This window comes from Cyprinodon tularosa, unplaced genomic scaffold (genome assembly GCF_016077235.1).
Source record: "Cyprinodon tularosa strain WSP-4 unplaced genomic scaffold, ASM1607723v1 ctg429, whole genome shotgun sequence".
In the NCBI taxonomy this organism is placed as follows: Eukaryota; Metazoa; Chordata; class Actinopteri; order Cyprinodontiformes; family Cyprinodontidae; genus Cyprinodon; species Cyprinodon tularosa.
Genome location: NW_024039151.1, coordinates 123,566 through 151,510, shown reverse-complemented (window position 1 = coordinate 151,510; position 27,945 = coordinate 123,566). Strand labels below are relative to the sequence as shown.

General features: G+C 38.4%; 1 protein-coding gene across 2 annotated transcripts; it reads right to left on the bottom strand.

Moving 5' to 3' along the window:
* Positions 1-458: 458 nt before the first annotated feature.
* On the bottom strand, positions 459-23,389 carry LOC119792687 (transcription elongation regulator 1-like). 2 transcript variants are annotated; one of them, XM_038299430.1, is made up of 21 exons: positions 23,299-23,389; positions 21,233-21,470; positions 20,652-20,804; positions 18,740-19,022; positions 18,415-18,657; positions 14,366-14,425; positions 13,230-13,430; positions 11,362-11,465; positions 9,350-9,438; positions 9,110-9,270; positions 8,926-9,007; positions 8,662-8,797; positions 7,823-7,912; positions 7,608-7,726; positions 7,368-7,518; positions 4,189-4,353; positions 3,724-3,906; positions 3,425-3,604; positions 3,233-3,316; positions 3,049-3,149; positions 459-1,179 (listed from the first exon to the last, which is right to left on the bottom strand). In XM_038299430.1, exons 1-21 carry the CDS (start codon positions 23,343-23,345, stop codon positions 978-980), a joined length of 3,072 nt encoding a protein of 1,023 aa, XP_038155358.1. In that variant the 5' UTR covers positions 23,346-23,389; the 3' UTR covers positions 459-977. The 2 variants fall into 2 exon arrangements, with proteins under 2 accessions (XP_038155358.1, XP_038155359.1); XM_038299431.1 differs by lacking the exon at positions 14,366-14,425 and having other exon boundaries at positions 978-1,179.
* Positions 23,390-27,945: the final 4,556 nt, after the last annotated feature.

Sequence of the window (27,945 nt, the reverse complement as noted above, 5' to 3'; positions counted from 1 at the left end):
GCGCCATGGACCTCCATTATTTGAATGTCAGCAGACAGCAAGAAGCCTCCCAGATCTCCAGATGCATTTGAGATATCAAAAAAGTACTCCAGAGTGTTGTTCAGCATGGAGGTGAGTAGAAAATGAAGGCTAATCATGTTTTGGGTGTACTATTCCTTTAAATGCAATCGTTTTTTTTGCTTTTTTACAATTTAGATATAATTCCTGCTTTAAGTGGGTCGCTCTGTCAGTTAAAGGCATGTTTAATCTATATTCTCAAATTAACGATTAATCCGATTGTTTCAACCCTAAAATTAATTAAAAAACTTCATACTATACTTGTACTCTGACTGCGAGTATCAGAATACAGGTTCTACCAAACCAACTACGTTAATTTAAACTTTATATCTTAAGGCGTTGAGCTGTTCCCATCAGTAATATTAAGTTCAATAAGTGGAAAGAACCAAACGAACAGCACCTCATATTGAAAAAAAACAGTGGACGTTGCGTTTATTTCATTTTACAGAGAAACTGCTGCGACATTTGAGTAAACCACTGAGCTGAAACTAACATTCACACTGTGCCGCTGAAACAGTGACTGGCACAGTGGAGCAGTAAGGCTTAAGGACGCCTCAGACATATACTCATTTAAACATGCGTGCGCCACACTCGTACACGCACACGCATCTTCATTTTCATCAACTATCTTACATCTGTGCAGCTGCTCAGGCGACAGCCTCATCGCTTTCCCATCTCCCTCAGAGGTCTACAGTCGTCTGGAGATCATGTAACCTCTGTTCCCTGCTGTGACCTTAACGCAGGATGAAGAGGTGACATAATACAGTGATCTTAACCGTTCATCCCTAAGCAATTCAGCCCCCAGCAATAACACTGCGGGCCAGCCTGAAGGCTGGGGTTCAGGAGGTGCTGGGGGAAGGTCATGCTGTGGCCGAAGGCAGGGAGGAGCAGCACACTGGCCATGCCTGCAAAGACGACAGTCACTTGGTGGAGCGTCGTGTCGGCTCGGAGGCGGTGGGGGGAGGAGGCGGGCCACGTCTGTCTAAGTCTTCGATGTAAAACATGATCAGCTTCCTCCGCTCCTCTGGGACACACTCCAGGACGAGGTATCGCTTGTCGTTCTGGAGAATCTTTTCCACATCCTTCAGATGCTGGTCTGACTCCTGTATCAGCTTTCTTGACCTGAGAGGAGGGAGCAAAGAAATGGACCATTAGGAACGCCACAGTAATCTTATGAACTTGGTTTTTGGAACAAATCAAAACACATTTACATATTTAGAGCATATAAACAACGTGACCCGGGTTCCTACTAGAGATGGGTTAATGAGGTATCTTGAAGCATTTGGACAGATTGCTAAACTGTATTGACGATGTTTTGATACTGTCTCACAGAATACTGACACCTACTGGACATTTAAAGTCACTACAGGCAGCTTATTTGACAGACTAAACTGAATTGATTTGATGACCAAATACATATAAGGTTATATTGTATTGTTTAATGTCTGTGTTTGAATTGAAAATATCTGTGATCAGCAATAAGTAATGTATCATAATGTGAAAATTTAGGGGAAAAGTAAATGAGGATGTTTGTGGACCAGGATTTTATATAATAATTTTTAAACAATAAGTACAGTAAAAATAGCAAATAAACTAAGAGTTAATTTGAAATTAACTTTAATTCAGATAAGTTGAGTGATAACTGAGAGAAAAGGGTGACACAACAAGAAAATTTAAATAGAAACGCAATGGCTGTAACTTTCCTATTCCTTTAAGGCTGCTACAAAATTCTTGATACTTTTAATGACAAACTGCAAAAGATGAGACATTTTTCTTGCAGATGTCACATGTTGACTGATACGTTTTTAAACACGGTTTAGTAAAAAAGTCAGTTAGGAACAATTCCTGTATCGGTCACACGACTTTCTTAAACAGGGTTCCTACAGCATAAGGCAAGTTAAATTCAAGACTTTTTTTAATGCCACTTGAAATAAAAATTTAAGACCAAATTCACAAGAAAACCCGCTTGCGACAACTTTACCCAAAGGTTTATTATAACATAAACCACTGCACTAATGTTTAAAATTTTGAAAAGCTTCCCATACAGGAAGAAAGCTAAAAACACACATATGACAGATATATTTGAACAATTATTTAACTGAATTCACAAACTTTGTTTTAGCAGGGAACAAAACAAATCAGTTTTAAAGCCACAACATAACCAGTGCTAAGTCTTTTTTGCAGCTATTTTTCTTTGTATCGTTTTCTTAGTATGTTTGATTTGGTGATAAGTGGAGGCGTTGCAGAGACAAGGGTGGAACAAAACTGAGAAATACCGGCTGTTTCTCAGTAACTCGATTTTGACGCTTTGTGTTTCGTGCTTCGCATGTGCGACTCCACTGCCTTAATTCCCATCGTTCTGAGCTTGAATGACTTCTTGCACAAAATAAACTGTGCCTCATGTATGTTCCCTGGTTTTAGCCATGGAGAAAACTCTTGGCTGGATTGACAATTTTCGTTACATTTAAACTTGCTCATATTTTCCAGACAAAAGTTAATGGTGCATCTCCCAAATGTCCCGGCCGCAACAACGCTTTTATTGGTTCCGCTATCGGGACGGAACCAATAATGGCGAGCTGTTATTTTTTTATTAAAAAAAAAAATTATTTAGATTACAAAAATAAATTGTAATAAAAATTATCTTATTTATGTTTTAAAAATTAAGACCTACGAAAGACTGATTTAAGACATTTTAATACCAATTAAGGCCTTAGTTTTATTTTGAAGAATTCAATGCCTTTTAAGACTTTTTAAGGACCCGCGGGAACCCTGTTGAAACGACACGCGCACCGATACATTGTTTTGCTCTATGGGCTCCATGCATGCACCGACGCATCAGTGTTACTGGACCCATCACTCTGAACCCTCTGGGACCTATTTACCATCTTGGTTTAAATTACTGCATGCTTACAAACAGAAGGTCTAAAGCCCGTTAAATGTTTGTTGGTTCTCTTCTGTTTGGAGTATACAGTTCCTGGAGAGTAAACAGACCTGTAAGTGATGAACTTGGTCTCCTTTAGCAGAGTTCTGAAGTCAGCCTTCGCTGTGATGTATTTGTCTTTGATGTAGTCCTCAAACTCTCTCTGTCTCTTCTGCAAAGTGAGATAAATATCTTAGGATGGACCTTCAGGTCACATAGATATGTGAAGGCACAGCAGGTGTTAAGGTGCCTTACTCTGTCACTGGAAGAGAATTTAATACAGCGCGGATCGTCCTTGATGACCTTCTTCACTTCCTTCCATGAAGTTGTGAGCGTGATCTGCAGCAAACACAGTTCTTAAAAACTTCCTTTCATACTGTATGTAATAATACTTCATTCAGCTTGGTGACCTTTGATGCTCCCCTCACATTTTTACAGTTTTCTTACCATGCTCGTTTCATCAAGCAGCTGCCTGAACTGCTCCTTCTTCTTCTTGGCCAGAGCTTCTACGTGCTCATTAAACAGCTTCTCCTTCTCCTCCCTTTCCAGCAGAGAGGCGGACTCCCAGCGATGGTCTTTCCGCAGGTTGCGGCGGGTGTCCGACCACGCTGCATCTGAAGAACGAACCTGAGTAGGGAGCAGAAAGTTCATAAAGCCAAGATAGTCGCAAAGAGAGGCATGCATGAATACAAATCTTGAAAAATTAAGATCATCATGAAAACAAAAGCAAAAGAGGAGAATCTCACCATATCAGACATGAGGGCTTTGAAATTCTGGATGGCCTCCTCCCTTTTGTGCTGCTCCCTTTCTCTGTCGATCTCTTTGGTCTGTTCTGATCGCGCTTTCTGCACCTCCCGCTCCCTCTCTCTGAGACTGGCCTCGATACGAGCCTGCCGCTCCAGCTCTCGCTCCTTCTCAATGTCCACATTCTGTTGGGGAATAAACGCACAACTTTATTACCTTAAAGCTAATGTAACTTGCAAAGAAACGCTTGGATAAAAAATCTTTTGCATTGTTAGACCTGACCTAAAATTCTTAGGATACATAAATAGAACCACAAAACAAGAAGCACACAGGAAAAGATGCATCATGATGATTATCTGTCTTCCCAGTTTATTTTAGTGAACTTAAGGTAATCTTTACTGCCATTTTCATTTAAGATAGACACCCATTAATAATCCAGTTTCTTCTCTTCAAAGAGCTGCCCTCACCTTGGCTTGTTTCTCCATGAACTGTTTAAAAAGTTCCTCTCGGAGTGCGGAGCTGTCCACAGCCTTGTATCGTGGATCTGTCTCTAGCCGTTCTTTCACTTTGCTCCATCGTAGGTTGCCCTCTATGTGCTGGTCGTTCAGGAGATCAAAAAAGTCTTGCCTTACCTAAGCGAGGGATACAAAAATTGAGCTAGTGTATAAACTGAAAAAAAGAATCTGGTTGCAGAGCAGAACTCCTGCATATTGTGGTAGCATGCTTTAAAGATGCACTAAGAGGAGCCTGTGCTGCTGATCTTTTTAGGTCCGATCCTAAAGCTGATATTGATTGTTCTTCCTCCATTTATATGATTAAAAACAGCACAATGATAACAGATGTTACACAGGTCACAATTTAAACAATAAAGATGTTAATTCAGTTCAGGTTAGGGTCTCGGTCAGGGCACATAAGGTAAATGCATATCAGTGAAATGTCCCCATAAGTCCTAAAAACAAGGTGTGCGAATGTGCCTGGTCCCAATAGGCACAGATACTGTTTTAAGCTTAGGTTTAGGACAAAGGTGTGAATTAAGTTTAGCCTTAGGCTTTGGGATGAACCCGCAAGCTTAGGTTTAGGGTAAGAGTCAAAGTTCGGATGTAGAAATGTCTTAGAAATTAACGGAAGTCAATAAAAGTCCCCACAAGGATAGAGAAACATGCTTGAGTGTACTATATTCAGTCATATTGATAAGGATTTGCAAATATAGGTCAAATGATTACTAAACAAAATCTTCAACCTTTATTGGATTTAACTGGCTTAAATAATACACCTTGGTACATGTCAACATTGCAGCCTGGTGTTGGTGAAGATTTCCAGTCATCCAGGTCATAGTCATTCAAAAAAAAAACAAAATTAAAAACAATCCACTTGACTTGGTTTCCAAGTTTGAAGACGTTTCGCTTCCCATCCAGGAAGCTTTTTCAATTCAAAAATGCTTTAAAGCATTTTAAATTTTTGACTTGAAAAAGCTTCCAGAGTGGGAAGCGAAACGTCTTCAAACTTGGAAACCAAGTCCAGTGGATTGTTTTTAATTTAGTTTTGTTTGTTTTTTTAATTGCAGCCCTTTGTTACTTGTATAAAGGTGCATTAAATTCACCTGGGAAGTCAGACTGATGTTATTTCCATAGTGTTCCAGTTTTAAGCTTGTGAATACTTATTCTCTGATATGTATGAGACCACTGTAGCTATGGTTACAACCACAATAACACTGTTCTCGATGGTATTCTGACCTCTACAGGTGGGACGCAGTATAAAACCATCTCACTGTAACAAGACAGGAGTGGGAATCATGAGCAGCGGGAGCATTCGTGATAGTTTTTTTACCTGAGCATTTTATTAGCCTATTAGCATTGCATTTTATTTCAGGTACTTAGATCAATTAGTCATATCAAATTCCCTCATCTTGAACACCTCCCTGCTTAACCCCCTCCACATATCCACACACTTGGCCCTTTATCTTGGTACCACTACTATTTTGTTAGGGGTGGGTTATGGTTTGACATCAAGTTAAAATGTGTTGCCAATAGCTGGGATATAAAAACAGATATTTGATAAATGTAACATTGAAATTAATAGAAACACCATGATAAAACAGGTTGTTACAAAGAAATACCAACAGAGTAGAAGTATTGATTCTCCAGTGATGCTTTCCTCAAAACTCTATGAAGGGTTAAAACTCATTTGTTTTATAGAGAAAGAAATAGGTTTTCACATGAAGTGGTAAAGCTTGAGTGGAAAAATAAATACTTCTGCAGAATGTTGCTACCATGAGCCGTTTTAACCTTTAAGTTGAGCATACCTATTCCTCCTATTTCTCATGACAAATGCCTTCATTCCCAACACTGCTGTGGCATCAGACCTGTCTGTTAGCTAGCGTTATCAAAACTAAAACAAATTCTGTTTGAACACCTTGCATAATTTCTTCTTCACAAGAGCGCCTGCTCTACACCTGTCAGTGTGGCTGAGACGCTGCGGCTTCTTGTGACTGGCTGCTTAGAGCATTGTTGCTCTAACCTCCCGCCTGGGGAGCCTTTCAGCTCACTGAACACTCATTCCTGGCGAGAAGCCCTTTCCTACTGAGCAGCGTTGGCATAAACCTTTGCAATGATTTAGCTTTGTGAGTGCCTGTAAAGGCAGAGTGCAACTTGATACTCTTCAAGTACGTGGGAACCTACATAGACCAAATATTTTCAAATATGATCTGAACTGTGAGAACAATAAACCTTTACCATAGAAGAGAAACCAGAGCGCAGGTTTAGATTAGCAATAGGGATGGGAATCGAAATCCGGTTCCTGTTCAGAACCGGTTCCGTGTGTTCCAATTCCATGGCACTGTTTGGCAACTCGCTTAACGATTCTCTTAACAATTCCAGACAGCACGACTTATGTCACGTTTTTTTCCCTGCAAGTTACACACACAGCATTCAGTAAGCAAGTACGACGTGACCAGGCGTAAGTCTAGAAAAGCAAAACAAAAAAACTGGCATCCCATCAGGTAAAGCAATAGAAAGTTTGGCTTAATTTTAAGGAAGATGGCAAAAAGGCGCTTTTCAATTACTGCAAAGTGGCAATTACATCCACGGGAGGAAATACATCCAACATGCAGAAACAGCTGCGCACATAACATGGCATACATTTTAACGAATGCCGTGTTTTTGATGCTTTCCGGACAGAAGCTAAAGTTACGACCAGCATGGAAGGCAACTCTGGTGGTAAGTAGCTAGTTTTATATCACTGGCTGTGCTTAATGTGGTTCCTATTAAATCATATTTCTGGAAATAAACCAGTTTCCTACCTCTCTTTGGGGTTATTAAGGGAGTGTGCCTTTCTCGTTAATCCAGCCCTTCTTTGCTAGCATGTTTAATTATAATTACTGGTAGCTGGAATTCTGACATGATTCTAGCTATTGCCATGGGTGTAAAGAAACATGCTTCCATGTTGCTCCACAGTTCAGGGAGCGAGAGAAAGGTGACGCTCATTTACTTAAATCAGGGGGAGATGAGTTTATTTTCCGAAATTGTACAGTAATGCTTTTTCATTAAACGGATGCCTTCTCCATTAGATTTAGATGACTGTGACGAGAATCGACAAGGAATCAAATTGTTTCACAGAATTGAAAAGGGAACCCTAATTAGCAACACACCTTTTCTCCTCTGCTTTTGGAATCTTCCTTGTCCCTCTTCCTCATGGCGGTCATAAATTCAATAAAGATGGCCTCCCTGTCCTTCATCTTGTCGATGGCCTTGAATCGTGGATCTCTGCCGTGCTTCATAGCAAATTCACTGAATGTCGTTCTGCAAAGATGTCAAAGTTAGAATCATCTTAAGGTGAAATTTAAACAAACCATCTTCAACAGCGTAAAAAACGAGGCATGCTTCCTAACTTGGTTGTGAGCTTAGATTCCTCCATCATCCGCCTGAAGTCATCTTTGGCCTGCATGAGCTTGTTCTTCTTCTCCTTCCTCTCTTCTTCAGCTCGTGTTTTCACATACTGATCAAAAACCTGAGAGCAAGCACACAAAACAATGAATGAGGGAAAACAAAACAAAAACACAAAAGAAACAAGAAAAATCAACGTAAAAAAGGGTAAAACTCTAACCTGTTTCCTTTCTTTTGGGTTAAGCAGAAGGTAGCGTGGATCAAACACAATCTTATGAAGCTCTTTGTCCCAGGTTGAGAATGCAGACACCTAAAAGCAGGACAGACAAAACATCCAGTCAGTTATTATTGGGCTATAAACCAAAGGCAGGAAACGACATTAAGCAATAACAGTGATTATCAAACTGTTCAATATAGGGGAGAAAAATAAAAAACAAGAAGAGCACAATACTCAATTTCCGGTCCCACATTTTTAATCATCTGGAGACATAATTAATTTCCATGGCAACAACCAACAGAATTACTATTTATATAATTCTTCATTAAGCCATGGACAGCAGGAAAGTTCAGCTGGATCAGGGCTGAAGATAGTTTAACTTAAAGTCAAAGGAATTCATAGAGAAATGTACTAAACGCATACTAAACAAAATATTTATTTTGATTACTTCAAACTATCAAAAACTAGAGTTATATAAAAAAAAGAACAAGTACTGTATTATCTTTAGATTGTTCTTCGATCTATTTCTGTTTACTGTTCACATTTTTAGCATACATTTTAATGATTTCTATGTTTCTCTCTAAATATGTCCTCATTCCTCGCCCCTTATATACCCATTTTATTTATTTTTCTTATTCTGTTAAGTTTGATCAGGTCTAATAGGACCTTTAAAGGCTGTACATCTGTTGAAACAAACACCAAGCTCCTTTTCCAACACTCATCTAAATAAGTTCCCTGCAAAAAAAGTTTGATATTTTCTACCCCTTCCTTGCCTTTTATTTTATTCAGTAAATAAAAACATACTGGAGGCAAGGATCCAACATTTGTTTAAAATGCGTTACCCCTCTCTCCAGCAGCATGTCTCTGAACTGGGTCATCCTGGCCTCCAGCGGTACCACAGCTCTTTCTCTGGCCGCACGGAGCTCCGCCTCCATGGCTGCCTCTTTCTCAGTGTCGGCCTCCTTTGCTTCTTCCTTCCTGTAATCATGGCAAATCACAAAAGAACATCAATGAAACTAGAAGTTAAAAAAAAACGAGAATAAAACAAAGCTTCATGTTTTTAAAGGTGAATAAAGCTGTTTACCTTTAAGCACAAACAAACTTACTTTCTTTTTTTGGCTTTGCTGTGCTCATCATCTGGGCTGTCATCAGTAGCTGTCGATGCCTCTGGCTCCTCCTTACTGACACCTGAGCAGTGAAATAATTTACTCAACTAAAAGCCACTAAAATAACCGTTTTTGCCACAGCTTAAAGTTTACAGCTCAAATAAAGAGGCGTGGCCTTCCAAACCTGTCTTTTTGCTGTCCTCCAGGCCTCTCTTGTGCGGCGGCTCCTGGATGTGTTTATCCACGTCAGCTCGACCAACCAGCTCTTCAGGGCGGTCCCACATGGACAGCCGTGTTGTGGGGTTGTAAAAAAATACACGGTCATCACCCGTCCACACCACACACCTAATGAAGAAGAAGAACGTTTAGTTTTGGTGTATTTTACAGTAATAAGTGATGATCGTGGGTTACAATGGATGCCTACCAAGGTGTCCCAGGTATGGGGTTGGTGGCTACGGGCCTGGCCTTCTGAGCTGCCTTTTCTTCCTCCGTCATCTCTTCCTCTTTAGGTTCCTTGATAAATAATAAGAAAAAAGTTCAGCTGGTTCTTCTCTTCCGGGTTCATCTAGCTTCTAAATAATTTCCTGTAAATGAATCCTAGTTGTTTCACCAATAAAATGAAGTACAGTTTAAAATGACGTGATTTTAAACTGTACTATTTGGAAAAGAGTTGACCAGTTTGAACAATAACCGATTTAATTCAATTCAGTTTTTTTATATAGCGCCAATTCACAACCAGTGTTGGGACCAACGTGTTATTAAATAATCATATTTCTAGTAACTAGTGTGGAGAAAAAATGAGCACTGAGAGTTGATATCCAAGGAAGAAAAGGTTTTTCCTGAATAGGAGTGATTACTTAGAAGCCTTGTTGAGATGAAAGGAAGGAGGTTTGAAAGGAATTTTCCCCCTAGGTTAGATAAGGGGGAAACATGTCAAGATTCTCACATCCTGGTGTGAATATGAAACAACTGTCGTCTCCGTTGTCCATTGATGAACTTAAGTGTTTCCTCTTGGTAAATGTTAATGTGTGGGGAGTCACCTTTTTTTTTTTTTTTTATTCAGGGGTTGGGATGCTGCAGCCTCAGATCAACACTGAGAGCTGCATTCAACTGGTCATTTTGTTCTCCTCTGCAGAGTAAAATAAAACCTTTTCTTCCTTGGATATCAACTCTCAGTGCTCATTTTTTACTCCACAATCTAGCACTGTAACTATTAATTTGTAAAAGACAGTAACGCATTAGTTGCTACTACACTTCAAACAGATTCCCAAAAAGTAAAAAATTTGCATGTTTGCTAAGCCATAACAAGGCTATGTTGGGATAGTCTATAAAGCTTGGAACTCAACACTAATCCAGACATTTTGAATAGAAAAAGTTTCCAGGTTGGAAAGCGAAACGTCGTCAAACTTGGAAAACAAAGTCCAGTGGTTTGCTTGTGAACTTCTTTGGAATGATTATGACCTGGATGAGCGAGAATCTTCACCAGCATACTTCAAACAGATTTGTTACTTGCAGTCTTTAAATAAGGACTACAGCTTCTTGGTATGAGCGTACATGACGTACATAAGAATAAGCAACTTCAGCATGAATAAAGAGGAGACACGCTGACGCAGAGACACTGATTCAATGACAGCATTCCCACAGAAAACCGTAAAAACATTTCTGTGATTTGCTGATCATTTATCATTAGGAGATGTGATCTTAAGAAGCTCAGCAAATCATCCAAACACTGACTGACAGCGACTTTTCATTACTTTCTCAGCGATATAATGATTTTACTTGCATGGTTTGCATTTTCTAATGCAAATATTCTGGGTCAAACAGTCTTGCTAGGGTTTGTTATCTTTCTGGAATGGTCTAACCCCATTTAATTCTACTGCCATTTTTTTTAATTGCTTGAAATCTATATTTTTCAGCTTCATCCCCATTTCATAGCCTGTCAATATTCAAACAAATAAAGATCAAAACATCCTATTTTTCTTTGACTATAAACAAGAAATCTAATCACATCCATAATTTTATTGCAACTCATTTGTCAAACCTCAGATCAAAATAATATAGATTAGTTTTTAATGTTCATTAGATATGTGGACCTTTAAATTAATTTATTTATTCATAATAAACACCTTATATTTCATAATCAAACCTCTAGTTAAAATTCCAGAAACAGGAACATTTTCCAAATTCTTTGACACTTTAGATTATAAAAAGTAACTGCATAGTTACTGTGGCTAAAAGCGAGTTACTTTCACTGAGCAGTAACTCAGTAAATTTTTTGGAGAAGTAACTAGGGAGTATAATAGATACTTTAAGTAACTTGCCCATCACTGTTCACAACTCATGTTATCTCAAGACCTTTTTCAGACAATAATATATTTCGGTGCATTTAGTCTTACACTACAGTTAATGTAATTGATATTCGTAATGTTTACTGACCTCTTTCTCGTTATTAGCGTTTTCCATTTTCATCTCCTCTTCCATCTCCATCGCCTCAGCTTCCTCCTGGGTCAGGCGTTCTTTGGCCCTCTCTGCTTCTTTTTCTAAGAACAGAGAAATGAACCTGGATAGCTAGGCACTGAGAAGAATGAGATCATTTTGAGACCTTGTACTAACATATGCCCTGAAAGACTTGGAATTAAGTCCTTTGTGAGCAAATCTCATTTTTATTTTTTTTATTTTCAGTAAATGAGTAGCAGATCATGACATCAATGGCGCATGATAGCCACATGCCACTTAAACCACTACCATCCCTTTAAGTTGTTGACACTGATTTATCCAAGTTTTGTGTTATTTTCACTCTCAGAAATAACCTCATAATAATCCTCAAAAGATAAAACATTAAGAGCATAAATATTAAGTATATGAGGGGACATGCAAATCACTACTATTGTGATTATGTAATGTGCATGGGAAAATTGACATGGCAATTGCATAGAAAAAAAAAAATCACAGTAGCATCCTGATTAATTCAACCCAAGAAAAAAAAAAAGTTTATTGTTATAATATTTCCTAAAGTGGCTGCTCAGTCGTCTTAAATACAAAAGAGTGTCTGACGAAAATATTTACAGAATGTAAGCCATCATATTGTGCAGGGGTGAGGGCCTGCTACTTTAATCAAATACAGAATTTAAAGCTAGGACCTAATCCTGGTGAGCTTACCGCATGGAGGAAGTTTTATGGCATTGATCCATTATATGCTTTTTTGTGGATCTGTTTTAATCTTTTTAGGAAGCTCAGTCCAGGCACTGCAGTCTATTCTGGACAGTAGAGTTATGCTAAATTTAGGTATTAACACACAAGTTGATTTGAAATTGCTTGTTCCATCCTTATTCTGATTTATCAGTGGTCCTTCGGACACCATAAAGGCTGGTTCACGCGGCAAGATTTCAAAAATTGTTGGGTAATTTTTTTTAAGACTGTTTTGTGTCTTAAAAGTCTGGGCCTCCCTTCTTAAGCTGCTGCCCCCGCGACCCGACCCCGGATAAGCGGAGGAAGATGGATGGATGGATGGATGTTTTGTGTACTGCGTTTTTCTCCAACTACACCACAAGCACAGTTCATCACTTGAGCTGATTGATGCTCTCGACTTGCATCAAGCATAGAGTCTTCAGATGGTCTCTTTGTTCAGCGGTTTATGCACTTAAGTGAACCTTTACTTTATTTTTTTATTTTAAAGTAGTAGCCATTGAAAAATGTCCCCACTTTCCTTGATGGGCCCTTGGCTGGTCGCCTACAATTCCTTTTTAAACATTCGTCTTTGTACTAAAATGTTCTGTCATGATTTGTGGACATTAAGATCGAAAAAGAAGCGTCATCTCCTGGTCAGACCCTGTAATTCAGTGAAAGCGTGAGAGTTAAAAAATATGCAAGAGAGAATGACTCCAGTGGCTCCAGTTGAAATTGGAGAGCATTTTGCTGGGAGTTGGAAGCAGGCTGCCATTTGGGCCATTTTGAATGGCTGCTGCTGTATATAATAGTTTCACTGAGTTTGAAGTCAGAAATTATCTTAAAACTCCATCAGTGTAATGAATAAGAACAAAATAAATTGATGAAAGATCTAATTTTTTAAAGATTTGTGTGAATAATAAACCAAACTAAAGTATGTTTTAAACTTTACAACTTCCTGGATTTATTAAATACCCAAATTTAAATTTAAAACAGCTTTTTTTAAATCTCAGTTGTTCTAATTTACATTCAAGTAAAAAGAACTACATTTAAAGGATTTTTTTTATTTTTATGTCGACACATGTTATTAAGCCTCTACAGCCCCGTATAGCAGATCAGCAAAGTGTCAGAAGCTCTACCCTTCTCTATGACGGCCTGTGGTTTCTCCCAGGTGGACTCCAGTGTCCGGTTGTTATAGTAATACGTTTTCCCATCAGCTGTTCTGTATTCGGTCCACTCAGGAAGCTGCAGTGATCCGGCAATGGAAGCAGGAGCTGGGGAAAGAGTCAGCTGGGGGTGCATCATGGAAACTAGAGGTGGACCCATGCCAGGGAGCATGCCTGTTAGAAACAAAACCAAGATCTCAATTTAGTCATTCTTATAACTTAGAGAAACTTTAACATACCGGGTGATATCTTGTTTTCTAAGATGTTAGCAAAAAATAAGTAAACAACATGACATACAGCTACCTTATAACGTTTTTTATTAGACTGAGCTATCTAGAATACATTTCGAACTTAAAAGGTAGCCTCTGTAAAAAAAAAAAAAAAAAAAAAAGAAAAAGAAAAATACCTTGAAGAGTATTCGTAGAGTAAAATAAGGGCAAAGGCATCGTTGCCGTAAACAACTGATTAACAGAGAACACAGCCCAAAAACACAAACAAACAGTGACCACACACTCACGACCATGCCACAGAAGAAGACAACCACAGGACCACAACACATCGCCCAGATTAACTCTACATAGCAACCACAGCTAGTTTTATTTGGAAATAGATGGACTGCTCTGCTGTCACTCTACACCTGTCAAAGAAAAGCCTGTTCCCAACAACCAACGGCAGGAGAAATCTATTCGGATGCTGATCGCATTTAATTAAAATCAGCTAAACTAACGAGATCCGTCCCAAGGTAAACACAAAAGGATTGATTGTATTTGGTGGATTTGTTTTAAATCCAAGGATGGTAGGAAAACAGAATTGGTGCTTTCCAGCAAAACATTAATAAAGCTATCTTTAAAAGGCTGTAATTAAAAGCTGAAAAAACAACCTCAGTGATAAAGGATCACTATCAACCTGCATGTCCTACTTCATGTTGGAATGACTTGAATAAAAATTTAATTTAAAAAAAGTCACCCCTGTATTGTTTCATGGTCACTGCATTCAACACCATGCCGGTGGTTTCAAACGACCCCATTCTGATACTATACGATGCATGTAGACGTCATTCACTACCATGCCATCTACTGGTGGTCTGAGGCGAGCGGCTGGGTGTTTACCGTTGGCGCTGGGGCCTGCCTTTACACAGGGAGCACCTACTATCTGCACCATTGCTACACCTGCAAGAACAACGGACAAGCAAGCATGGGATTGAACACAGCAGGACACTAGACATCAGCTACCATGGTGTGCAAGAGTGTGCGGTTCCCGCTCAGGCAGACGGGCATTAAAAGGTACGATAGCTTATATTTCTGAATCTGTGAGAAGATTCAATCATTTAACGCTGAACACCAACATACATCACAGCGGTGGATAAAATGCCATCCCTCCAGCATTACGGGGCGCCATGGAACAGATTAGGGCCAATTTCACATTGCATTGTACACCAATAATAACTAGATATAACAGTTTGCTGGCTACGCAGTTAATTGTTTCTAATGGTTACAGCATTAGCTAAGAGTATAAAATGTCCACCTGCCTTGCTTAAAACAAAGTAAGATCTCTTTTAGGTCTGCACAGCTGTGCCTTATTCATATCTCCAGCACTTTATTTCATCTCCACATACCCTCTCAAACCCATGTGTGTTCTGTTGTGATTTTATGTCACAGACTAACACAAAGTAGTGTTTAAATTGTGAAGCGCAAGGAAACAGCTGTTCATAAAAAAGGATTAAAAATAAGTTGAGCAATGTTGACCCCCCTGAGCCGGTACTTTGTGGGAACACTTTCTGCTGCAGTTCCATCTCAATGTCTATTTGGTGTACATCTCTACTGGCACTAGGGATGGGGATCGTTAATATTTATTGATATCAATACCTTTATCGATACTCCTTATCGATCCGAGTCTTTATCGATACCACTATCGATACTTTTCTGTTATTTGGTGGAAAGACGATGCAACAAAATTGTTTTAACAGAACTGGTATTGCTTTTATTGCTTAACAAGTGAGCATAACAAAAACGTTTCTAGCCTTCAATAAAAATGGCTAATGTAGTAGGCCACTTCGAAATGACATAAAACTAACTAGAATATATTTTCACAATTGTTGGTTAATGTATTGTCTACTGTCACTTTTCATCATGTTTTTAGTGATTAGGAAAATATTTAACAAATAAATAATTGTATTTTAAATTAAATGTAATTTTTGATAAATGTTGGCATCAGTAGTTTAATTATATATTCTAAAATAGTTAGAGCAATATACAACTGTATTACTCATGTTTCTCGCCAAAAACTAAATTTTTCGTTTTCTTTACGTTACACTTGAACGCATCATGATAACCTAATTGTCGTTTTACTGAGCCAATCTGAACACATCATCACGCAGCACCTCTGAAACTTTACTTTTCAAGCTAACTAGCTTGTATGCTTCCGATTACAAGACGGATTTCACAATTACTATTTTTAACTGACCGGACAAGCTACAAAGTCTGTGTGTGCGCTTACGAGTGGTACTCTGAGTGGATGATGAAGACGGGCCCGACTGTGGTGCGGCGGCAAAGCCGGAGGAGGAGGAGTCTTTTCCGTTCAGCCATTCTCGAGTCGCGAGCAAAGTTAAGTGCCAGACTTCACTTGTTTTACTTTTAATATCTGTTTGCTTACAATTTTATTCCAAAACATTGGTGGACATGCTGCAATGATTGGATTGATTAGATTTAAATGCTGTGACGCGACTCGAGGGACACACAATTATGTTACAGGACCTCCGGGAAAAAAAAAAAAAAACGACCAGACTCGATAGTGGTATCAATAAGCCCAAACGTTATTGATTTTCGGGTTTTGAAAAAAGTGGAACCGGGTCCTTGATGGAACCGGATTTCGATCCCCATCCCTAACTGGCACTGCACGTTTAAAGAGGATCTACACCCCCCGTCCTTTTCTGCTAAATAGCTCAGATTCTGTCAGATTAGATTTATACCAAGACTTTGAGTGATATTAATATGACCTAAATCAGGGATTCCCAAACATTTTTGTCAATAAACCCCAAAATATCAGGCAAAAACATCATGTCAATAGCACCCCTAAAAATATATTTACTGGGGAACATGGTGACATTTTAAATACTTATTTTACCCACTGTAAATAAACAGTGCTTTAGTATTTAGCCGCCTTGAACTTTATGACCTTTTGACACATTTCAGCCTTTAAATATACCTATATAAATTTTCTTTTTTTTTGTTAACAACAAACAATAAGTGAGCACAATCATAAGGTGGAAAGAAATTTATTGGTAAAGTTCAAACTTCAATTAAACAGACCCCTTTACTTTCAGTGCAGCAAACTCTCCGGAAGTTCAGTGAGTGAATGGTAGAATGTTGACCTAAATAACTGATGATGATAAACACAGTCAACCTGTGTGCAATCAAGTCTCTATATATATGCACTTTCTCTGTGATCGTCTCAAAGGTCTGTTTAAAGCCAAGAGACCATCATGAAGAACAAGGAACACACCTGGTAGGTCCAAGATAGTGTTGCGAAGTTTAAAGCATTTGGATTAAAAAGATTTCCCAAGCTTTAAACACCCTAAGCAGCACGTTGCAAGCGATCATATTAAAGACCCACCATTCCTCTAAACTTTCAGCTCAAACAAGAAGAAGATTGATCAGAGATAGAGCCAAGAGGCCCATAATCACTCTGGATGAATCTACAGCTGAGGTGAGAGACTGTTCTCAGGACAACAATCAGTCTGGCCTTCATGGAAGAAAGCCATTTCTTAAAGATATCCATGGACGTTCTCGTTTAAAATTTGCTACAAGCCACCTGGGAGACACAGCAAACATTTGGAAGAAGATGCTCTGCTCAGATGAAACCAGAATTTAACTTTTGGGCAACATTGCAAAACGTAATGTTTGGCGTAAAAGAAACACAGCTCATCACCCTGAACACACCATCCCCACTGTCAAACATGGTGGTGGCAGCATCATGGTTTGAGTCTGCTTTTTTTCCCAGCAGGAACAGGGAATATGGGACTTTGGATGGAGCCAAATACAGTGCCACTCTGAAAGAAAACCTGTTGGTGTCTGCAAAAGACCTGAAACTGGGACGTAGATTTATCCTGCAACAGGACAATGATCCAAAACGTGAAGCAAAATCTACAATGGAATGGTTCAAAGATAAACATATCCAGATGTTAGAATAGACAAGTCAATGTCCAGACCTGGATCCAATGGAGAATCTGTGGGGAAAAAAACTGAAAACTGCAGTTCACAAACGGCCTCTATCCAACCTCACTGAGCTCCAGCTGTTTACAAGTAAGAATGGGCAATAATTTCATTCTCTCGATTACAGCTGTGTGGCGCTACTAAGTATTAACTCAAGGGGGCTGAATAACTTTGCAAACCCAATTTTTCAGTTTTTTGTTAAAATAGTTTTAAAATATATAATATATATTAATTTTGATCCACTTGATGATTGGGTCCCACTTGTTTTTGATTCTTGAAATATTTTTATATTTTATATCTTTGTTTGAGGCCTGAAATCTGACAAAAGGACAAAAAGTTGAGAGGGGCCGAATGAAAGGCACTGTAAATACCACTTACGATTAATATATACATTCAGAAAAAAATAAATAAAAAAAAGTTTCATTATGTATAAAGAAATTCAAATAATAAAATGATCTAAAAAGCACATTTAATTAATGGATTGTACGTGTAATTCAATTGTGCAATTCATAAGTTATTGTTGAACTGAATTGGCTATTTAAATGTGCATTGATTATTTCATGGTACATTTTTTTTCATAATATATTTCTTAAGTTAACTTTGGCTCCTCAGGCCTCAGGGGTCGCATCATAATGATAAAAAAAAATAAATAAATAAATTTCAGACTGCTTTTGCTTCCAGTGTATTTGTGTTGGTCTATTACATAAAATGCAAAAAAGTTTTAAGTTTAGGGGTATGAACACATATTCAGGGCATTGTACCAGTACAACCTTTTTGAACTCTGTGCCAAAGTTCTAGGAGCTGCTACAATGAACCACAAAGCAACATTTGCAAACAGGACGAAAACATTTATAATTTATAGAGAAAATCTGACATTAAAAATCACTCAGTGCTTATTAGAGATGAATCAAACCAGCAACCTTTAAAGTTAGTGATGTCATTCTCACCTGGTAGAGGGATGTGCATGCCTGGTAAAGGCACCCGGAAAGGTGGCACCATGACGGGTGGGAAGGCAGGAATGGCTGCAGTGGGCTGGGCCACACTGTGAGGCAAGGCTGCTGGCAGCAGCGGCACAGTCTGAACCGCTGTGACAGGTGACGGCACTGTGGATACAGTCACCACAGTGACTGGAGACACAGCGACACTAGAAGTCGCTGTTGCTACAGGGGGAAGATCTGCTACAGCGCTGGCTGTGAAGAACAAAAAGAGAGAAAAAAAGCTAAAGACTTTGGAAAACACTTGAGTGTTGATTGTTGAAGAACATCGGATTACCTGCGATGGTCGCAGATGGTGAAGAGGTGGTGGTGAGGTCTGAACTAGACGTGAGCGTGTGGGATGGGGTAGAACTAGGAGCCTGAGTGGGGGAGGCCGCCGCCGCTGTGCTGGCTGCTGGGTTGATGCTGTTGGCGCTAGAAGCCCCAGTTGCCCCCACGTTTGCACCTGAACCTGTGGCCCCCGCTACCAGAAGAGGGTTGAGTTCGGACTGCTGAATTATCTTCACCCCATCTGGTTTACTCCATGACGACTCTCTGGTTCGGGCGTTGTAGTAATAAGTCTGACAGGGTGATAAGTCAGTTATTAGTGGGCCTGTTTCGTACTCTTGTACTAGATCTAGTGATCAGTGTTTAAACTAAACAGAACATTTATTATCCATCTATGATTCTGTCATCACTGGATTAAAGGGCCTCTGAAATTCAACATTAGTTTCACAGGTTCACAAGCCAAAACTGTATGTTACATTGATTGCACTTAAAGAACATTGAATATGTGGGTGGAACCATGGAATAAGCTCAAAACGCACCCAGAACCTAAGGAAATGTTAATAATAGCGGTTTCAGTAGTTTTTCCTGTGTGCAAATGAAATAAAATAGTGGATTTCAATACTAGCCCTGAAGTAGTGTGGTGACGATTTCAGTCATCTAGATCACAGTCATTCCAAAAAAGTTTTTAAAAAGTTATAAAACAAACTACTGGACTTTATAGAGTAGCATTGCAAATGATTGCAGTCATCAAGTGCTGCTAAAGCTTATTATTTCATATAAGTCATGTGTGTGGCAGCAATGAGATACATAAAACACCCAGGACAAGGATAACTGACCAGGATTGAAAACAGCCTGTATTTAAATGAGTTATATGCTCAGTGCATCCCTTATGTGGTTGATTTAAACACTCCTCCTGTACAAGAAACCTTTTTGTAAAGTTATCTAATTCCAATCCAGTATTCAAGTTTCATTAAAGGAGAATTCCGGTTTTTAACACTTTTAGCCCATTTTCTGTAGTGTCCAGGATGAAATCGAATGATCGACACCAAAATTTTGACAATTGCTCCTGTCTCTGCTTTTTGGCTCATGCAGAATCACCCCCTGGCTGCTTCAGAATGGCTTTCATAGTGCATGTCCGATAATGTCCTTAAAACAACCTTAAACGTTCTTTTTTTAAAATATGCTACTCACCGGGTCGTCAGCGCTGTTCAATGACGTTCCAAAAAAAGTTTTGTGAAGAAAAAACGTTCCTGTAGTGTTTTATTTAGCATTTTGTAAATCCCATTGAGTTCTGTTGGAATAGTCAATATTCCGCTGCCACCGGAAACGGAAATGGGGCCTGTTTACACAGTTGTAGTCTTTTCGCTTCACTCTGTGTACTCCGACGTCGAGGTGCTAACGTCTCTGTTAAACACTTTAAAAAACTCTGAAAATGGAATACGAAAGGTGGATTCTTGATTCTCGACGTCGGAGTACACGGAGTGAAGCGAAAAGACTACAACTGTGTAAACAGGCCCCATTTCCGTTTCCGGTGGCAGGGAAATATTGACTATTCCAACAGAACTCAATGGGATTTACAAAATGCTAAATAAAACACTACAGGAACGTTTTTTCTTTACGAAACTTTTTTTGGAACGTCATTGAACAGCGCTGACGACCCGGTGAGTAGCATATTTTAAAAAAAGAACGTTTAAGGTTGTTTTAAGGACATTATCGGACATGCACTATGAAAGCCATTCTGAAGCAGCCAGGGGGTGATTCTGCATGAGCCAAAAAGCAGAGACAGGACCAATTGTCAAAATTTTGGTGTCGATCATTCGATTTCATCCTGGACACTACAGAAAATGGGCTAAAAGTGTTAAAAACCGGAATTCTCCTTTAAGTAAAACAGTGTAAGATGCTGATATGCGTTAACATACTACCTTTCCCTCTGAAGTCTTGTTCTCTACCCAGATTTCCTCTGTAGGATTCAGAGCTGGGGTTCCAGATGCAGGAACAGGAGGCATCCCAGGAGGAAAAAGCATCCCTGGAGGAGGGGGCAGGTTACCGATGGGAGGAGGGAGGAAAGGGGGTCTCTGCAGAAAAAAAAACAACAACACACATTTAGTTTTTAAACCGAATGCCAATCACTCCAACAAAAATATGCTATTCTGAAATATTAAAAATTGGTAAATAAAACATAGCAGCAGATGCCTTAAAGAGTCAAAGAGAATCTCACTGCAGTTTAGAATTAATTACTATAAAAGCCAGAGCCACTGTCAAACATGTCGGTCATATCCTTCTCTGAAATGTTTGAGCTACAACTCTTGTTGATTTACAAAGAGGAAAGAATAAAAAAATTATTTTACTCTCTCTTAATTTTTGGATGACAGAACTGATAAAAATACTACAACAAACTTTTTTTAAGGGAATTAGCTTTCTGTTAAGATTCTTCAAATGCAGTTTTAACACTTTATCTAAGAAAGATGTGCTAATGCTGAGTCAGATGTAAAAAAATATTCACCTGGAGGTGAGGAGGTCCAATGGGGGGTGGCATGCCTCCTGGTGGTGGGATAGGCGGCATGTTTGGGTCAAACGGAGGTCGTGCAAAGGGAGGTCTTGGTGGGGGTCCCCTCATCATCCCAAAAGGAGGAGGCGGGGGCCTAAGGAGCGGTGGAGGACCCCGTAAAACTGGGGTCTGGGCTGGCGTAGGGGCTGTGGCAGGGGCAGGGCTGTGGAACCGCGCCGCCTGCTGCGCCATTCTGGTTAAAGGTAAAGTAAATGACAATTAGGTCAACAATTTTTAATCCTTCAAGCAGTAGCTCTTCAATGTACAATACTAAAGGCAAATTAGGACTGTACCATACTACGAATGCCATATCTCTACAAGGCAAAGTTAAAGGCAGGTTGTTATTTTTTGAGTATCAGTGAATTTAAAGATGAGTGAGGTCAGATGAATCACGACAGAAAGGATGTATGCCAGATATTCACTACCAGGAAACTGCAAAGCTCCTCTGCAGTATCCCTCATGTAAAATGGTGTTTATCAATTTGGGTAAGGCTCTAAAAGCTTGTAATTGAATACACAGAAACTGCATTGCAACATTCAATATTGTACTAAGTAAACCATAACTATAAGAAAACAAAGACAGTAACAAAAGTTCAATATTTTCATCCATTTTAAATCTAGTTTGCCTGCAGGGTTGTTTAATGCTGATTTCTATGACAAGGAGAATATTTACACTTTTGGGTGTGCCAGGCCTTTTTTTTCCTTTCTTATTATTTCTTAATTTAGTTCACTATAAAGAAGTTAATGATATAAGCAAAAGAAAAACCTTAGAAAGAATGCTAAGAATCCGTCAAACAGTATCCAATGCAAATGTATGACAATTGCCATCTTTATAAGGTTCCTCCAATATAAAATTTAAGAGACATTTGCTTAAAAAAAAAAACTAAATTACAATAAAACCCAGGAGATCATTCAGTGACAAACCAAGCTGTAACCGCAAACTGTGATGTATGCTGAAATACTGAAATTGTGTTTGAAAGTAAAATCACTGTGGGTCAAATTAAATTGGGATTTATATTTAAGTCCAAACCTAATCAACCAAAAATCTTAATGTAGAGATCATTTTTTTACTAAACACTAAAAAGGGGGGAGATAAAAACATCTATATTGGCACGTTAGATCATTCATATATATATATATATATATATATATATATATATATATATATATATATATATATATATATACTTTGAATTGGTCACAATCTCACCCTTGCATCGTTACAAAAATCTATACAAACATCCCTCAATTTTTATATAATTTAAATGACAATTTAAAATGTATATAAAAAAAAGTAGAATTTTGTTTTCACAACAGGTAAAAATGAATGTTCCTCTGCAACGTATAGCTAAATGTATCAGTTTAGATTTTCTAAAGCAAGGTCATTTTAAACATGCAGCAGCGTCACTGTCCTTAAGCCGAAAAAGCTGAGGAAATTGAATAGTTCGCTCAGAATTGAGTTCTAGCTAACATGATACACAATATTAACATGGTCAGTCGTTTGAAGCTTTTCTACTTATGTAGTTCAGGAAAAAATGCTTATAGAAGTAATTATGTAGCCACGTAACCTTGTGAAAGGTTTTCGCATCGTATAAACATAAACCCAATCAGAACTCCGTTATTTTTATGAATGGCGAGTCCTGCTAATCAAGCTAACAACCACCCAGTTCATTCAATACATGGGATATGCTGCCGTTTACACAAACATGTTGCGTGATTTATCTGACTTGGCTTTTAAATCTAGATACTTTGGTTTCTGAAAACAAAGCTGTGGTCCAATTAATGCAACCGCTTTGTCATTTGAAGCGGCTGTTTACCGCGTGTAGACGCGGAGAAGCGCAACATCAAGCTAGTTAGTTTTCGGCTAGTTAGCCGCAGTAGCTACAACATTTACATGCAAAAAACACAAATGTCTTAGTCGTAAACCTCTCCGACCAGGTGCATATATAATCTGCACTTTTATTCAGTGTTTTACTTTGAACATTTTGATCTAAAAACCCATTTTTTCCCCTTATATCTGACCTGTTGTCGTTAAACCCAAGAGTTTCGCTCTCTGTCTGGTCCGCCATTACAGGAAAGTGTTAGGCTGTCTTCCTGGAAACGCCCCCAAGAGCTAATCTTGTGTTTCTATTGGCCAGTCGTCTCCGTCAATAACCGTCGAGTTCAATCTACGCGTTCTGCGATTGGATAACAATCTTCTCGGGAGCCTTCAGCTAAATTGTTATTGGTCTCCATTTATTACTTTATGTTCGTTCAGGGTAGAGCTAATGATTTTAAACACACATTGCCTTGCTAATGTTTCTTGCTATGTCTCATTTAAACTTAGTAAAAACCTTGTTCAACAACTTGTTGAACTTTGAATTTGAATTTATTTGAAACTTAGCAGCCTCTTTCGAAGCTAAAATGATTAAACAGAAGCCACTTATTGAGTGTTATGTTTAGTATTTGAGATTGTTTCTTTTTTAATATGAAGTCATGAATACACTATTTTCTGTATAGTGTTCCAAATATGTCTGCCCATATAACCCATATGCTGGCTTATGCACCATGTTGTTTAAAGGTTGCCAACCCAGAATGATGTCAGAGCAAAAAAGCTGTTTAATAACTCTGCTGCACAATCGTCCTCAGAGGGAGCTGCCAGTAACCGCTGCTGAAGTTTGTCATATCTGTCACAGAAATTGAGGGCTATAAAATAAAAAAAAAGAATAAATCGAACAGTCTATGGACAAGTTTCTGACTGACTTCAAAACCAGACGATTCAAAATATCAAAATCTGGGTATCTGAACCAGTATACCAAACCTTAAGGTATACCTTTGGCCAGTGGAGTTGAGGGCAGCTGAATAATCTGTCGTCTGGACAGGGCAAACAAAATGGGCCTGAGGGAATGGGGCCATCAGCTGACCTGAAGGTGTGTGAGGAAGCAAAGATAATATTTGACTCCAGTGGTCCTGGTGTTTGGCCATGTCTCCCCTCTAAAGCCCCTCCACTGTATTCCCTCCTCTTGGGGTGATACTCATAATCTGGCATGGAAGTGAGAGAAAAATAAATAATTTACTGTGATCCATAAAGTAACTGGTCAGAAAATGCAGTAACTCTACACTGCAAAAAACATAAAGAAATAAGTAAAAAATAACTTAAATTAAGTGTACTTACCCTTAATTTGAGCAGGTAAATAAGATGATCTGCCAATGGAATGACTATTTTTACTCCTAAAACAAGATAATTAGATAATATACACTTGAAATAAGACAAAGCAGTTGTTTTTTTCTTATTTTAAATGTAAATTGTCTTGTTCCATTGGCAAAGTGTCTCACTTATCTCCTCAATTCAAGAAAAAATGCACTTAATTTGAGCAAAAATGACTTATTTAGATTTCAGTTTTTTGCAGTGTACCTGAAACATTTAATATCAGCTGTTTAAATTCACTGTTAGACAAATATTATTTGGTTTCTACCAGGGAAGTGCTCATTGTGTGCCATTTTCAGCTTGTTAGCCACTTCGTAATAGGGTTTCTTCTGTTCCTCACTGAGTTCAAGCCACTCATATCCAAGTCGAACACTGACCCTGTGGCTGGTTCATTCTGGGAAAGCTTTCTTTACAGCCGCTCTGTGGATGCGAGCCGCACTAAATAGCATCATTGGCCTTTTGATCCGCCCATTGCCTTTGACCAACCCAGTATAGGTGAAATCTGAGGAAGACTTCTGGTTTATTTCCATCCAGTCATAGTAACACTGTTATTTCTACTTTCAAATGCTCTAACACACAATATTGAATTTATTACAAAGCAACTAATGTTATAAAGTCATTAACAGTTTAAACCCCAGTTATTATTATTATATATTTTTTGTGAATTAAAATGTGCATTATTTTCCAGTGTAAGCAACCTTTTTCTGATGGAGGAATGGTAAAACTGGTGATTGGTCCATCTTCTCCTCGTCTTTCAGAGTCTTCAGAAGGGCATACTGGAGGGATGGTCTGTCACTTGTTTGCACCATATTCAACTGAAATTTATTATTATTATTTTACATTAAGTCACCATAGTGTCACATTTGTGGCAGTAGATATAGATAGGTTTTTGCTGTCTGTGATGTATGGAAGGAACAGCGGCCTCTAGTGTCACTATTTTGAACTGTAGGTAGAAAGACTTGGCTGAAGGCAGACGTTTTTATAGCGAGTTACCTAGAAGCCATGACCTTTCCAGCTGTATGATTAAAAGTAGTAGTTATGAAGAGATTTTTATTGAATGATATTTAGTAGAATTACACTATTGTTCCACAGTGGGGGTAATATTTGTATAATGCCATTTGTTCTGGTGTCAAATAAATAAATGAAGACCCTTCTTTTCATCCATCTTCTGTCACGCTTTATCCCAAGCAGGGTCATAGAGACAACCATTCACGCAGCACACCTAAGGAGAGTTTAGAGAAGCCAATTAACTCAGTCATATTTTTGGACTGTGGGAGGAAGCCGGAGTACCCTGAGAGAACCCACGCATGCTCAGGAAGAACATACAAACTCTGTGCAGAAAGACCCTGGGCATCGAACCCACAACCTTCTTGCTGCAAGGCAGCAGTGGTACCTACTGAGCAGCCTCTTCCGTTCGAAGATTATTCCAGAAGTTCTGGTCTTTATGTTCTCTCTGTACATTACTCTGGTATGTATTGGTTTCATGAAGAGCATTTTTTGCAATGGAGGTTAAATTCGATATTTAGTGATAACATCTTTTGGTGCCTTGCAGCCTGCTTTTGGGGAGCCAAATATGAGCTTGTTTACTGCTGTTTTTTCTCCGCCTGGAGATCATTTTCTATACTATGAAATGGCTCATTTCCAATATCCTTAGAGTTCTTTACATTTCGTACCAAATATATTAGATAATCTTCTTTTCAAAGTCCTCAGACAGCTTTTAGAACCTCTCTTTAAAACATCACTTCAGCAGTAAAGGGCACATCAAACTGAACATTTAAAGCTTAAACAGAACAAACCTCCTCAAAAAGGCTGAGTAATGATATAATTATGTGAAACCATTGTGATATGACGGTATCACAACAGTTCTCACCAATATTCAATGGTGTTCAGTGGGAATAAACTAGAAGTTTCTTAATCTCATTCATGGCAATAAAGTTCATTTTGTTGTAGCTCTTCAGTTTTTGTTACAATTAGCTACGCTTTAGCTTTGCTAATATTAAGCATACAAAAATGTTATAAAACAGAAGGCTGATGTTGGGTTTCTTCAAATATTGTTATCATGAATTCATATCCCAAAAAAATAGGAAACCAATTATTTAATGTTATAATTTAATGTTGAATGAAATACAGAAAACAAACAGTAATCAAATCAAAAGATCTGTGTTGAAAAAAAAACAAAAACATGATTCAAGTAATCTAAATAACTTTAACTGCATTTTCCCATATGAACATAACCTTACAACTAATAAAATAGTAAGCTAAAACCTATGGAGTTATAATTCTGAGAGTAACAAAATAAAGATTTGGTCATTCGGAGGGCAGTGCCTCTGAGAATGACAGGAGGCTCTGCTTACCTGTGTTTGTACATCAAACAGAGGAAACTTATAACCAAACATAAAGTCGTAACACCCAGTCATCCATTTCTTAAAAAAAGGTCACCCAGAACATTTTGGATTGATCTTCAGAGTTTAATCTATCACAGATGATCCTCTCTACTGATGGATAGTGAGGTGCAGGTGAAAAAATGTTTTCTGGCAAATAAAACTTCTAAACGAGGTACATTATAGAGGTATTCCCAGAATCCACTGTAAACACATGAGTAATGTTGCAGCTCATGTTTTTCAGGTGACTCTTTTTTTCCACCAAGGCTGGTAGCAAAATGCTTCTGTACCTCAATGCATAACAGAAAAGTTAGAAACGTTATAGGGGGTTCATAAAGTAATACTGATGAGTCTACAATGAGTTGCATAAAGACAAAAAATACTGAACAGGCATTTAATCAGATGGTAATGCTGCAAATTAAGTCAGAAAAGCAAACACACTGTCTGCAAATATTGCAATGAAAAAGTCACAGGGAAATGTATATTATATATATATATATAAAGTAAAAAAAAAAATAGAAAGAAATTGGCTCATCAGGGTCAAGATATACAATAATATCTTAACTGTCCTTATGTGGTTCAAGCAGAACTGCATGGATTACTTTTATTTAATTTACTCTGCCCATTGCTGGAGAACAAGTTTATAGATTCTATGTGTTGCTAAACCCCTATCAGACAGGAACAATATAAATGTCCTTTAATCTGGAGTGTAAATCTTCCATGGCAGGGCAACCATACATTTTATTCAGTTCTAATGTTCTGCTGTTTTGTTAATCAAAAGGCAGGATTACTGCTGCATCTTAGTTAATATAAAAAGAGCAAATTATAAATAAACTCTAAGACTATTTAAATCCATTGTGCCCGCAGACTGGGCAGGCATGCTGCAGATCGTTCGTTCATCATTTTGTATCTGTAATTTTGAACCCAATATTGGGGCTATAGGATTTCATTTGGGCACCGTTTCAGAAAGTGGAACATGTCATATTAATAACAGCATATGAAGAGGATCATAACCAGTCAGTGGGGTTTTTATAGAGAATTAAAATACCCCCACTACACATATTTAACATAAGTAACACGTCGAGGTGTAACCCAGCAGGT

What these genes read in the sequence shown, in the direction of transcription:
- LOC119792687 (XM_038299430.1), bottom strand. Translation starts at nt 23,345, where the DNA reads ATGGCGGACCAGACAGAGAGCGAAACTCTTGGGTTTAACGACAACAG. An exon ending in ACCATCTGCGACCATCGCAG is followed by an intron (nt 18,658 to 18,739) that starts GTAATCCGATGT and finishes TGTTCTTCACAG; the next exon opens with CCAGCGCTGTAGCAGATCTT. An exon ending in AATTCTCTTCCAGTGACAGA is followed by an intron (nt 3,150 to 3,232) that starts GTAAGGCACCTT and finishes CTCACTTTGCAG; the next exon opens with AAGAGACAGAGAGAGTTTGA.